The sequence below is a fragment of the Hydractinia symbiolongicarpus genome, chromosome 15, assembly GCF_029227915.1.
Source record: "Hydractinia symbiolongicarpus strain clone_291-10 chromosome 15, HSymV2.1, whole genome shotgun sequence".
NCBI lineage: Eukaryota > Metazoa > Cnidaria > Hydrozoa > Anthoathecata > Hydractiniidae > Hydractinia > Hydractinia symbiolongicarpus.
In genome coordinates, this window is record NC_079889.1 from 10,537,518 (window position 1) to 10,551,236 (window position 13,719).

The following is a 13,719-nucleotide window of genomic DNA, read 5'->3' on the forward strand; positions in this document are numbered from 1 at the left end:
TGTAACAGAATTGTTTTACTTTTGAATTCTTTACCATATTCTTAACTTGAAATTTATCCTGAAGAATATGATAATAATATGAATCATATTTTTCCCGGAAAATTATTGAATGTACTTCTTGTTTTATAGAGGCTAACTACAATGACGGTAATGACAATGTTGTTGTGGAAAATGACTACCCATGTACATTTCACTAATCGTTTCCAATGAATAATCCATGCATTCTTGACATAGTTATTTGATTTGTAGGGGTCCGAAATAAAGCTGCGCAGAAACATTTTAAACAAAAAAAATTCGGATGATGCTACAGTAGGAAAGAAAGAATAATAGCGAATATGTAAAATCACTTTAATAAGAGCCACCTGTTCGTGCGCGAAAAAAAAGACATGTTAGAGAAATACAAAATGCGATATGTAAGGGACAAGAAAACCCATGGATTTCCTTATTGACTACCCACTTATCTAGATTTTAATACTGGTTGTCTATCGATCTCTGTGTATATTTAAAAGACATGCAAATTTAAACATACCTTTAATTATAGTAATAACCCCCGTCCAAGTAAAATCCATTGCTTCATGTAAACAGGCGGAAAATATGCACGAAATGACGGTGCGGGAAATATGTACTTTCGTGAAATATTAACAGTATAGGGTAGATAGGGAAGGTAACAGTTTTAATTCCACATACATATTTAAACTTTATTAAGTCATATAGAAGTGTTAAATCATACGCTTTCATATTGTAGAAGTGGACGACTTTAAAAGTTATGACCAAACTTCAGAACAATCGCCGCGTGGTATTCGAACTTTTAATTCACAGTTTGCGTTTTAATTTACCCTAATGAAACAAATTTGATATGCTTGTCGTAACAACGGGAAGTTTTTAGGTCATATTGGACCAGTTTTGTGACAATATGCTTTCTGATCGATCCTAAGATACTTTGGCCTTGCTTTTACCCACACGTTTGTTTTTAACCGACTGCAAACGGTTAAAGATTTTGAAGAATTATGACGTCATTATAAAATCAATGAGGTCAATTTCTTTCCGTTTGGGAGATATATAGGAAGCGGTGGATTTAAAAAAGAAACCCGACTTAAGCAGCTCCTAAAATCCCGGCCAAAATAGGGTTAACATTCTAGAAGAATTTATTTTTTGCTTTTAAACGATTTCAGGATAGACAGGAAGAAGAAGAATATTGGGAAAGAAATAAAAAGTTCATGTTTGTTTTTAACTTTTTTTACGAGATGAATTGTAAATTGCATGATTCAATCATTTTTGTATCTATAATTTCTTATTGTTTATTGCATGGAAAAAAGAAATTTTAATTTCATCTTCTGTCTCTGATGATCCTACCTATTCAATTAAAGATAACATGCGATGATATATAGCGATCACTTAATAAAACAATAGATATAGACACTTGACCCAACAAGCGTTAGAAATTTTCGAACAGCAGCATGTTCTAATTAAACACGAGACAGATCGGTGACAAGAAAATCAATTATGGACCTTCATTTAATTAGCAACCACACAGAAAAGTTTGCTTAGACAGTGTATTCATTTTTATTACAAATAGAGCTAAGCTTGCCTTATGGTTTGCTCACCTGTCTCTACCATTTTATTTTTTCGTAGGAAGATCTCTTGTTGTTGTAAGGAGCGCGCATTGTTAATTAAAGAATTTGTGGAACAACTGAATTATTTTTTTGATTTTCCCTTATATAATCGCATAGTAACTTTGCATTTAAACGATAAATATGAAAAATTCTTAACTTTCATCGTCGTAAGGTAGGAATGCTATAAATATCTACAAAGGCAGTTTTTATTTCTAAAGAATAATTTATGCTTGAACGATTTAACGGTTAAAATTAACTTGCAACTACTCACAATTAAAAGCAAAACAGTTAAATCTGCGTAAACTTTTGTTCCGTTAAACAATAGGAATCGAATATCTTGAATTATTCTAACGCGGGCTGGCATACAGGTATACAATAATAAACAAATGGCTGACAAGGTTTTTTGAGACATCTGTAATTGTTCATTTGAGTTGGAATATTCGAGGACTTGTAGTTTTTTATCATGGTATCGAAACACTTTTGGGTTTCAAAGCTGCTGCCTAGAAGTAAAGTTGGCAGATTGCAGTGCGTAAAAATCTTTAAAAAAATTATATTTAAAATGTTGTATTTTAGACGTTCAAGATGGTATTCTGGTTATCTCTATAATAATAGCCGTATTCCGTCTGTCTGTCTCTGCGCGGACCCCCAGCTGAGTTAGAAAATCGTGCTACGGAAACACGAATATCAAATGCGATATATTTTTATCCAATTTGTTGCCACGGGTAAATTTAAAGGACGGGCGACCCCGTGGATTTTTCCACGGGCTAACGACTAGTCTATATCATAATACCCGTATACGTCTGTCTGTCTGTCACGCAAAATGGTAGCTTAGCTGCGCAATAGCGAGAAGCACGAAATGCGGCATAAAAAGGACGGCCGAACCAGTGGATTTTCCACGGGCTAACGACTAGTTTAATATTAAAACGTAGTTCAACGGTGTCTGGTTGAAAAAAACGATTATTTTTGTGACAAGTTCAAGTTAGTTTTCGCCCGCTTCCTGGAAACATGATCACACAATGTTTTAACAAAATCATTGCGTTATAAAACAAAAAGAAATAATAAAATTAATGACTCGTATCAAAATAGGTCAAGAGGCATGGACTTAAGCGACCTATTAAGAAATAGTCAGTCTGGCTCAATGAGCAGACTCTTCTTCAGAGTGACTTTAAAACATAGTCGTCTCTTGAGCTTGTTATTTTATGGGCTTCCTTTCTGTAACAATGAAGGTTGGTATTAATAGACTCTGTTTTTTTTTACATCTTTTCCGTCATTTACAATTTACTTCAAATATGAGTTATTATTTCCTAACTTCATTCACGTTTCACCCCCAAAGAACACATAATATGTTTGAAATCAAAGACGGACGTGAATAATAAAAAAAAAAAACACGCCATCGGCAACTACAATACCGAAAAGAATGACAAATGTCGCAAAAGAATTACACGGAAACGTACGCTGGTACTACAAAGTGCGTTTTAATATTTACGGTCAATGTATCCACATCTTGTGTTCCAGTATGCAAAGTTTATTTTTATGACATCTTCGTTATATACGCAATTAAAGTTTATTCATGACCTTTCTATTACATAGTATTTATATTGGAAGAACGTTATTACGCCATTTTTATAACATAGGAATTTCTTTACGGTTGTGATCTGGTATTAGCAAAGTTTTATCCTCTAATCCTTAACTAATAAATAGCCAAAGATGATTTCGGTCAATGCCCTACGATAACAACTGGAGCTGCCGAAAGGTAGCTAGGTTAAAAAACTCGCTTTTTCATGACACGTTAATATTTGTATTATTTAATGACAATATCTGAGTAGAAAAGTGGTAATATTTTTAAAGTTTTATCAGGTGGTTTGCAGAGGAAAGTGATATAACAAAAGCTTTTTACCAACCGGTAGAAATTTCGAATCACACTTCACCGTCACTCGCACTACCGTTATTTAGAAGATTTTGTTGATGTTAATCAAACTTTTCTGCCTTAAAGCATAGGAATAGAACTAGCTTATTTTTTTAGTCTAGTTAAACGTTTGCTATGTTTCCATAGCTTCTGATGCTAAAATTCGAGGTTGTAATGCACTTCGTTTTCTCGCAGGGCACTTGTTGGTAACTTGCATAAACTGTAGATCTGAAACATTAGGTGTATAAAACGTGTTTCCTTTTGAATAATAAGCGACGTTAGTTTGCATTCTGTTTCTATAACTAATTACTTTTTTAGCCTTTTACCACCGGTTCTATTATTCACTTCTAAAATCAGGCCTTTTTTAACGTCCAGTTAATTATCGATAACTCGAGGTAAATAGTTCGACTTACGAATGTTCGAGTTAAACGAAGCTCTTGTTAAGTTAAATTCATTAAAATGATTTTAGTTTGAGTTAAAGCGATCTTTGCAAGAAATGGGGCAACAGTCACCAGAAAAAGGCGCAATTTTGGCAATGAAAAAGGCATAAAAAAACTTATAAATTAAATTTTCCAACAACGTACAACATCTATCTATATTAAATCAAAAGTTAATAAAATCTAAAAAAAAGATTTTAAAGTGTAACATTTATGTAGTTTTTCATTTCCTTATTGCGAGTGATAACTTCAAATTATCTAAAAAAATTAGCCTCAAAGGAGCCTAAGAATGGGTCGAGTTATGTTCAAGTTTTCCAAGGTTTGAGAAAGTATTAACGCAAGTTTAAGGGACCCAAGAAAATGCTTCGAGTTTTTGAGAGTTTAATTTATACTAGTCGTTAGCCCGTGGAAATGTCCACTGTTTCGCCCGTTCTTTCCATTTACCCGTCGCAACAAAGTGGATACAAATATATCGCATTTGATATTCGTGTTTCCGTAACACCATTTTCTAACTCATTGGGTGGTCTGCGCAGAGGCAGACAAAATACGGCTATTATTATAGAGACTAGTCGTTAGCCCGTGGAAAAATCCACGGGGTCGCCCGTCCTTTAAATAAACCCGTTGCAACAAAGTGGACAGAAATATATCGCATTTGGTATTGATGTGCATTTTAAAAATTTCGTGCTTCCGTTACGGGACACGGCTTTCGCGGACACACAGACAGACAGACGATGGCTATTATTAAAGAGACTAGTCGTTAGCCCGTGGAAAATCCACAGGTTCGCCCGACCTTTATATACCGCATTGCGTGCTTCTTGCTATTCCGCAGCTAAGCTACCATTTTGGGTGACAGACAGACTGACAGACGTATAAGGGTATTATAATATAGATAGTCGTTAGCCACGGGGTCACCAGTCATTCAATTTACCCGTCGCAACAAAGTGGATAAAAATATATCGCATTTGATATTCATGTTTCCGTAACATCATTTTTCTAACTTAGCAGGGGGTCCACGCAGAGACAGACAAAATACGACTGTTATTAAAGAGATGGTGTTAGAGTTCCTAGGATGTAAAAGTGCTAAAAAGACATTTCAGGATAAAATTTCTTCGGTTAAATTATTCGTCGATCATTATTTTTTTTGATAAAGATTTTTTGTCATCTAGCAAAAAAAATTTTAATCCACTGGATTTTTCACTGTGATTTATAAGCAATACTTAAAAACATTTACAAGCATACAAAGAAAATTAGGAGTGACCAAACATTAGTATTTATATTATAATACCCGTATACGTCTGTCCGTCCGTCTGTCTGTCACGCAAAATGGTAGCTTTGCTGCGCAGGTATCTAGACGCACGCAATGCAGTATAAATAGGACGAGCGAACCCGTGGATTTTTCCACGGGCTAGCGACTAGTTTTTTTTAAAAAAAGTGTAGAAGCATTGCATATTCATATTTCTTGGTGTCTTTCATTGACAGAAAAATTTCTTTGAGAAATAACTAAATTTTTAATGGCTTTTTTGATGCTGTTTTTTTTTTTATATGGTTTACCATATGAAAAAAAAACAGTCTAAAACTAAAGAATATTTAGCATGATCATAAGTAGTATTTTTTTGTTTTAAATAAAAAACATACTTGTATAAGCATCTTATACGACAATAAAAACGTGCATTTACAGTCAATACAAATTTATCTGAATTCTCGCGTGGGTATCGGACATGTTGCTTGATCTGGTGTACCGTACGCATTAACCTTCTTCGATTTGCCATTTTCTTCAATATAAACCGAATTTAACGAAGTAAAACTTGGATCTTCATCGAAATAGTTGAAGGGTTTAATGAAAAATGCAAACTGGTTCCCGGTGGTAGGGGTGCTTGGGTAATCTTCAGTGCAAGGAATGTGAAGACCACCAATGGGAATCCACGCAACTAAGTCTTCATTCTCAATACTTTCATCGTCATCGATACGTGCATCAAAGGAACATGTTGGATCAAGGTATTGGGGATAGTAATTGAACATACAGCTTCCATATCTTTCGGTTTCTTTAAACTTAGAGATTGACACTTGGTATTTTGACCATCCAGTGTGCTTTGTACCTTCATGTTCTACCGGATAAACTTGTTTGACCTTATTTTGCACATATATCCGATAACCACGCAAATTTCCGTATTTGTTTCTTTCGTTTTCATTTGAGATAATGTAATATTTTGGATGGTCGAAGTTAAATTGTATCGCTGCGTCTTTTTCTGTCGTATGCTTATTATGCTTTATGTATTTTTTGACAACTGGACGAATATCCCATGCATCTTGTCCTGTTTCCAACTTTATATCCATCGTTTTAAAAGTGTTCTTTGTTCCTAAGATATCTAAATCAACTTTAAATAACATCATATGATCATGAATACCACCCAGATAGTTGTCTACAATTTGGTAGCCATATTTGTTTTCATTTTGTGCGTAATATGGACTAGTAAGGAGATGGCCAGTTGTTGTTGTTTTCACTTCAACGACACCATTTTGGTGAAAAACAAAATCATGTATATAATCGTAGTTCGACATATCTGTCACAAATCGTACAACCAAGGATGCATCTGAAAGGGCGCCATATACGTACCCATTCTTGTTTTGATGATGATGTCGCCGAAGAGGGACACTGCCCACCTGTTCAAAGATACATGCTGCATTTTTAATAGATACTACTTTTGTACCAAGGTAGGCGTCTATATCTAAGTACACTGCTTGCTGTGGACAATCAGTGACGCTTATTAAGGTATAGGTTTTTCCAAGATACCAAGTCGAGTCGATTATGTTAGTGAATTTAAGGAAAGGTCCACCGGTGGCATACAAAGAGGCAGCTTCTTGAAGGCTTATCTCAAACGCTATTCTTTTCTTCTTGTAGCGGACATCAAAGATTGCAGGACCTGAAGAAGGTTGTACAAGAAAGTTAAATTTCCAATCTAAATATTTAACCTCTCGTCCGCGTACAGAGAAACGTGGACCGTTGGGTGAAAACATGATAGGTTCCATTGATGGAAAGATGCCATCAGCTTGTTCGTCACGTCGCTTCTGATTTGCTCTTTTCAAAGTATCATCGGGGATTTGTGGAACTTTTATGATTGTCAATGTTCCTGCGTTATACTCTTGCATCAGTTGTATGGTGCTGTTGTAGGCTTTTAAGTTGTAGATAACCTGGAATTTGAGAAACAATAAGGCATACATACCAATTGGTGTTTACGGCTTAAAACTTACTCTTGCTGCTTTGTTCTGTATTTTGTCTCCCATAGCACATAGCAAGAAATATATCGAGCATCACTTTTATTTTATTTTTTTATAATACCTTCGACACCTGAAACAAGTAACACTTTCTTACTGTATTATATTGTAAACTATATATATAGACATTGGTATAAAGTCATGCAGCTCCATTTCACTTGACGGCGATTTAATAAGGGCAAGTAAATTACCGTAACCCTCGGTTAACGCAAGCCATTTGAGGTAAATTGGGGAGACGGCTTGCTGTGTGGGCTGTTGGATGTTGCTTGAAAATGCCTGGGTCTGCGTAGCTCAAAATGAGCATTAAATACCTGTGACTCCCCATATAAGCCATGGCCCCTCCTTATGTATGATTTCATCTTATATAGACTGTCGGAAAGAATAATTGTCTGGACAGCACACACAAAGAAAATATTACTTACTTTGCTTAGACTCCACTCTTCCTCTCTGGAACTTGAAAAGTTGACTGTTAACGCAATCATATCCAGATGTCTCATGTGATTATGCACGGGATATGTAAATGTAATGTCTGTATAAAACTCCCCTCTTTGTTTTTGCACGGATCCACCCGGTGCAAAAAAATTAAGTCCGCCTTCAAAGGCTTCGTCAAACGTATTATAATTTTGCAATATTTCGTATGTATTTTTAAACAACGGCCATAAATACTTAGCGGCGTCTTTGTAGAGATTGCGCGATATTGGATTTCTAGCTAATGTTGTCGCGTCTGGTATGTATGGCAAAGGATTTTTTCGGTCAGTAAATTTAGCAATGTTGTGATATTTCGGCATGGGAATTGGTCCAACAATGTAATAAGTTATGTTATAGGGAGCGTGGACTATAGTAACTATAGCTCTCCTTTCAGGCTTCTTTCCATTTTGATCTAAATATTTCAATGCATCTAGTTTATCAGGCAGGTACAATTCTACTGAATGGATAAAGTGAAGGTTCTTGATTGTGTAATTTCCCTTCGGTTTAATATCAAAATTTTTCTTAATGTACCGGATGACCATGTTGATTTCTTTTGCGTTCAACTCGTGAAAAATGTCATTTTCCTTAATTATTTTCGGTTGAATAGTCACGCTACTATCTTTGCAAGACAGCCAATCATTCTTTCTTGCGTTAAGTTTTTTACAGCTGCAAGACGTATCCTTGGTAACAGCGTAAACAATAAAAGTGATGACCAGAAAAAGTAGAATAACAATAATGACAACCAATGCTTTGATGATTTTGGATTCCCTCACTGTTTCTTCTTTTTTCTTCTGAAAAGCTACAAAACATAATATTTAATCAAATCAAGTATACATTTAACAATTTCTTTCTCAATGTTTAATATCGAAACGAGGTGACACACCTTGTTTGGATGTTAAACATGTCGCGCAGCTTATTTAGAAAATAGCGCAAAATTATTTCTTAAAATGCATCTTTGAGCACTCGCGCGTTTATTCGTTAACAGTACAAAACAAACAAGATATATGTTCAACTTACACTCTTTTTCTTGCTCCATAGGCTCCATATTCCCTTTCCAGTTTAAATCGCTTAAATGTGTTTATGAATTCTTTCCAACGTTGTGATAATTATAAGCTGCCGTATTTTCAGCGCGCAGTTAATTAGATTAGAATTATCACTTGTGTATTGCATTGGTCAATCATTTTTAAGTTCTTTTGTTTTTTTAATTGTTGTAATTGCTTTCTCGTAACAAGCTTTGAGTTAGTTTTGATAATTTGATAAAATATTATAACAATAAAATAGCCACAATGTCCACTTGACAGTCCTTTGAATTAGTAATAATGTTTTTTAATTGGTAAAAAAAACAACTTTCCTTCCAGGTTTTGTATACTATCTGCTTTCTGGTCAGAAGGCAGTGGTAAAGTCTTTTCTGCAGTGAATTTTCTCAATGCAATTCGCAAACTAGTACGATGTCTATTTAAGTTTAAGAAGCGCGTTGCCTGTTCAAAACCAATGTTGCGAAGCATTCTCACAAGTTGTAAGCAAAATTTGTTCATCTAATAACCATAGAAGCTTTTGTAGCGCATGTCCATACTTTTACAATCTAAATTATGGCTAAAGGATACCATAAGAATACCAAAAAAAAGTTGCCAGCGAACGGAATTACAATAGTATGAAAATGAACACCAGTTGGATTGACAAATGAAATATCATTGAGATACATCATTAATACTACCGTTATTTAAAAGATTTTTGTAATTGTTAATCAAGTTTTTCTGACGTTTAGCATGGGAATAGAATTAGCTAATGTTTTAATCGGTCTAATTGAGCGATTGCTATGTTTCCAGAGCTTCTGATGTTGACATGTGAGTTTTAGCAATGCACTATGGTTTTTTTTGTAGGTCCCCCCTCATTGGTGACCCGCACATATAGTTTCCCAGTATTTGGATTAGACTGAAACATTTAGTAGATAAATTGCGTTTTCTCATGAATAATATGTAACATTTTGGGAACTTTATATAAGATTTACGTTGTATTTCTATGTGTACTTGTTATTATTGTATTTTTAAAACCATGCGGCCAGGCCTTTTACCCCCGATTCTATCATTCACTTCTTTTTACATACAGTTAACTTCCCGTAACTCGAACCCGAGAAAAATAGTTTGACTTCACAAATGTTCGAGTTAAGTCGAGTTTAGTCTAAATGAGATTATAGTTCGAGTTAAAAGATTTTTTCAAGAGTTGGGGTAACAATTACTGGGTAGAGGTGCAATCTTATCGATGAAAAAGGTATTCAAGTCCCGTGTAAATTAAATTTTCCTACAACATACAGTATTAACTATCTATATTACATTAAAAGTTAATAAATATTAAATCTGACATTTATCTAGTCTTTCATTTCCTTTTCTCGAGGCAAAAAGGGGACGAAAAATGGATCCAGTTAACGAATATTCGAGTTTTCCGAGGTTTGAGAAAGTATTAACGAAAGTTCAAGCGACCCAAGAAAATACTTTGAGATAATAAAAGTTCGAGTGATCCGGTGTTTGAGTTACAGGGAGCTAACAGTACTACATGCAAAAATGCAAAAATTTCAAATTTAACAAAAAACTTTTAGGGATCAAATTTGGCGATTAAAATAGTCGCCGATCATTATTTTCTTCAGTATCTGTTTTTATCACCTAGCAGAATAAATTGTCAATTTAAACAAATCGTAAAAACATTCCCAGGCATACAAAGAAAATTAGGAGTCACCAAATATTGGTATTCTTTTTTCATATTTTTTTGTGTCGCTCATTGACAAAAAAAAATCCTTTGAGAACTAACTAAATTTTTTAGAGAGTTTCATGGGTTTCTATAAACTGTATCAAAAAACACAAATAGCCTCAAACTAAAGAATACTTAGCATGAACACCACTAGTATTTTCGCGTTTACGTCACACTTGTATGAGTATCTTCAACGACAACGAAAATTCTAAAAATGTAGATTAACAGTCAATACAAAATTATCTGAATTCTCGCGAGGGTATTGGACATGTTGCTTGATCTGGTGTACCATATGCATTAATCGTTCTTGATTTACCATTTTCTTCAATATAAACAGAATTCAACGAAGTAAAACTCGGATCTTCATCAAAATAGTTAAAGGGTTTGATGAAAAACGCAAACTGGTTCCCGGTAGTAGGGGTACTTGGGTAAACTTCTGTGCAAGGAATGTGAAGACCACCAATGGGAATCCATGCAACTAAGTCTTCATTCTCAATACTTTCATCGTCATCGATACGTGCATCAAAGGAACATGTTGGATCAAGGTATTGCGGATAGTAATTAAACATGCAGCTTCCATATCTTTCTGTTTCTTTAAACTTCGAGATTGACACTTGGTATTTTGACCATCCAGTGTGCTTTGTACCTTCATGAACAACCGGATAAACTTGTTTGACCTTATTTTGCACATATATCCGATAACCCGCACATTTCCGTATTTGTTTTTTTCCTTTTCATTTAAGATAATGTAATATTTTGGATGGTCGAAGTTAAATTGTATCGCTGCGTCTCTTTCTGTCGTATGCCTATTATGCTTTATGTATTTTTTGACAACTGGACGAATATCCCATGCATCTCGTCTTGTTTCCAACTTTATATCCATCGTTTTAAAAGTGTTATTTCTTCCTAAGATGTCCAAATCAACTTTAAATAACATCATATGATCGTGAATACCACCCAGATAGTTGTCTACAGTTTGGTAGCCATATTTGTTTTCATTTTGTGCGTAATATGGACTAGTAAGGAGATGGCCAGTTGTTGTTGTTTTCACCTCAACGACACCATTTTGATGGAAAACAAAATCATTTATGTAATCGTAGCTTGTCATATCTGTCACAAATCTTACAACCAAGGATGCATCTGATAGGGCGCCATATGCGTACCCATTCTTGTTTTGATGATGATGTCGTCGAAGAGGGACACTGCCCACCTGTTCAAAGATACATGCTGCATTTTTAATAGATACTGCCTTTGTATCAAGGTAGGCGTCTATATCTAAGAACACTGCTTGCTGCGGACAGTCAGTGACGCTTATTAAGGTATAGGTTTGTCCGAGATACCAATTTGAGTCGAGCACGTTGGTAAATTTAAGGTAAGGTCCACCGGTGGCATACAAAGAGGCAGCTTTCTGAAGGCTTGTTTTAAACGCTATTCTTTTCTTCTTGTAGCGGACGTCAAATATTGCAGGACTCGTGGAAGGTTGTACAAGAAAGTTGAATTTCCAATCTAAATATTTAACCTCTCGTCCTCGTACAGAAAAGCGTGGACCGTTGGGTGAAAACATGATAGGTTCCATTGATGGAAAGATGCCATCAGCTTGTTCGTCACGTCGCTTCTGATTTGCTCTTTTCAAGACATCATCAGGAATTTGTGGAACTGTTACAACTGCCAGTGTTCCTGCGTTATACTCTTGCATCAGTTGTATGGTGCTGTTGTAGGCTTTCAAGTTGTAGATAACCTGGAATTTGAGAAGTAATAAAGTATTCATTTCAGTTGATTATTATGTAACTTTGTCTTTCTATTTTGTTCTGTAATTTGTCTGCTACAGTTCTTAGTAAGAAAGATATCGAGCATCAGTTTTATCGGTAGTTTTATAACACTTTTAGCGTCTCAAACAGGTAACACCTCCTTACTGCAGTGAATTGTCAAGTATATATATACATTGGTATGAAGTCATAAAATAGTGCGCCGTAGCTTAGTGGTTATGCAGGATACAGAAGTTCGATTTGCCTTGCGGAGACTCAATATGGGCGATTTTGGATTCTCTTTCTGGTTCTTTCTTTTTCTTCTAAAAAGCTACAAAACATAATATTTAATCAAATCAAATACATAATTAACAAATTCTTTCTCAATGCTTAACATCAAAACAAGGTGACACACCTCGTTTTGATGTTAAACATGTCGCGCAGCAATTTAGAAAATAGCGCAAAATTATTTCTTAAAATGCACCTTTGAGCACTCGCGCGTTTATTCGTTAACAGTACAAAACAAACAAGATATATGTTCAACTTACACTCTTTTTCTTGCTCCATAGGCTCCATATTCTTTTTCCAGTTTAAATCGCTCAAAAGTGTTTATAACTTAATTCCAACGTTGCATTAATTATAAGCTGTTGCGTCTTCAATAAACCGTGCAATTAATTAGATTAGAACTCACTTGTGTATTGTGTTGATCAGTCTGGTAGTTACCTTTGAGCCAGTTCAGTTAATTGGATAAAAGAATATCACAATAAGATAGTGTCTACTTGACAGACGTATGACGTAGTAATAATGTGTCTTGTTTGGTAAAATAATTCAACTTTCTTTAGTTGTTTGGATACTATCTCCTTTCGGATAAAAAGTCTGTGATAAAACCTTTTTTCCAGTAAATTTGATCAATGTGATTTTTATTCCAATTTAACACCTGTTTAAAAGAAATGGTACGAAGCGTTCTCACAAGTTATAAGCAAAATTTGTTTAGGTAAGAAACTTGGAAGCCTTTGTCGTACTTTGTAGTACTTGTCCATACACTAAATTATGGCTAAAGGGCACCAAAAGGATATGAAAAACAAACATGCCAGCGAACGGAATTAAAATAGTGTGAGAATGAACATAAGTTGGATTGACATATGAAATAGAATTGAGATACATAGCAAGGAGCGGAATGACACGCATGCCAACTTTACGTAGCCCTAAGATTTAGTAGAAAATGAGGCTGGGATTTCAGGTAATTACCAATGCGTTTATTGTTTAGAACAATAGAGAAATAAGAATAATGATCAGCTTGGTTGGAATTTTAATTATTTTTATGAAAAAGCAACATTAATTGCAACATTAAATAGCTTTATTTACCGACGCAATAGAAAATCAGTTGACACGGTGATTATGGTTAAGAATGTCCTTATATCCATCTAAGAGATTGAAAAAAGAAGCGAACAAGAAACTAAAAAGTAGATAAGGATTACCTAATATCTAAAAATAAACTATAGTAGATAGACAATCATGTATATGGGTTGTCATGA

General features: G+C 34.8%; 2 protein-coding genes across 2 annotated transcripts; both read right to left on the reverse strand.

The window, feature by feature from the left end:
- Window positions 1-5,555: 5,555 nt before the first annotated feature.
- LOC130628787 (amiloride-sensitive amine oxidase [copper-containing]-like) lies at window positions 5,556-8,872 on the reverse strand. Its single transcript, XM_057441796.1, has 3 exons — window positions 8,715-8,872; window positions 7,652-8,496; window positions 5,556-7,145 (listed from the first exon to the last, which is right to left on the reverse strand). Exons 1-3 carry the CDS (start codon window positions 8,740-8,742, stop codon window positions 5,646-5,648), a joined length of 2,373 nt encoding a protein of 790 aa, XP_057297779.1. The 5' UTR covers window positions 8,743-8,872; the 3' UTR covers window positions 5,556-5,645.
- Window positions 8,873-9,403: 531 nt separating this feature from the next.
- On the reverse strand, window positions 9,404-13,428 carry LOC130628788 (putative amine oxidase [copper-containing]). Its single transcript, XM_057441797.1, has 2 exons — window positions 12,733-13,428; window positions 9,404-12,515 (listed from the first exon to the last, which is right to left on the reverse strand). The coding sequence occupies exon 2, from the start codon at window positions 12,205-12,207 to the stop codon at window positions 10,918-10,920; it is 1,290 nt and encodes a 429-aa protein (XP_057297780.1). The 5' UTR covers window positions 12,208-12,515; window positions 12,733-13,428; the 3' UTR covers window positions 9,404-10,917.
- Window positions 13,429-13,719: the final 291 nt, after the last annotated feature.

Coding starts and splice junctions, on each gene's coding strand:
- LOC130628787 (XM_057441796.1), bottom strand. CDS start 8,742: ATGGAGCCTATGGAGCAAGAAAAAGAGT. Junction 8,497..8,714: donor TATGGAGCAAGAAAAAGAGT/GTAAGTTGAACA, acceptor TATGTTTTGTAG/CTTTTCAGAAGAAAAAAGAA. Junction 7,146..7,651: donor AAGAGTGGAGTCTAAGCAAA/GTAAGTAATATT, acceptor CTCAAATTCCAG/GTTATCTACAACTTAAAAGC.
- LOC130628788 (XM_057441797.1), bottom strand. CDS start 12,207: ATGAATACTTTATTACTTCTCAAATTCCAGGTTATCTACAACTTGAAA.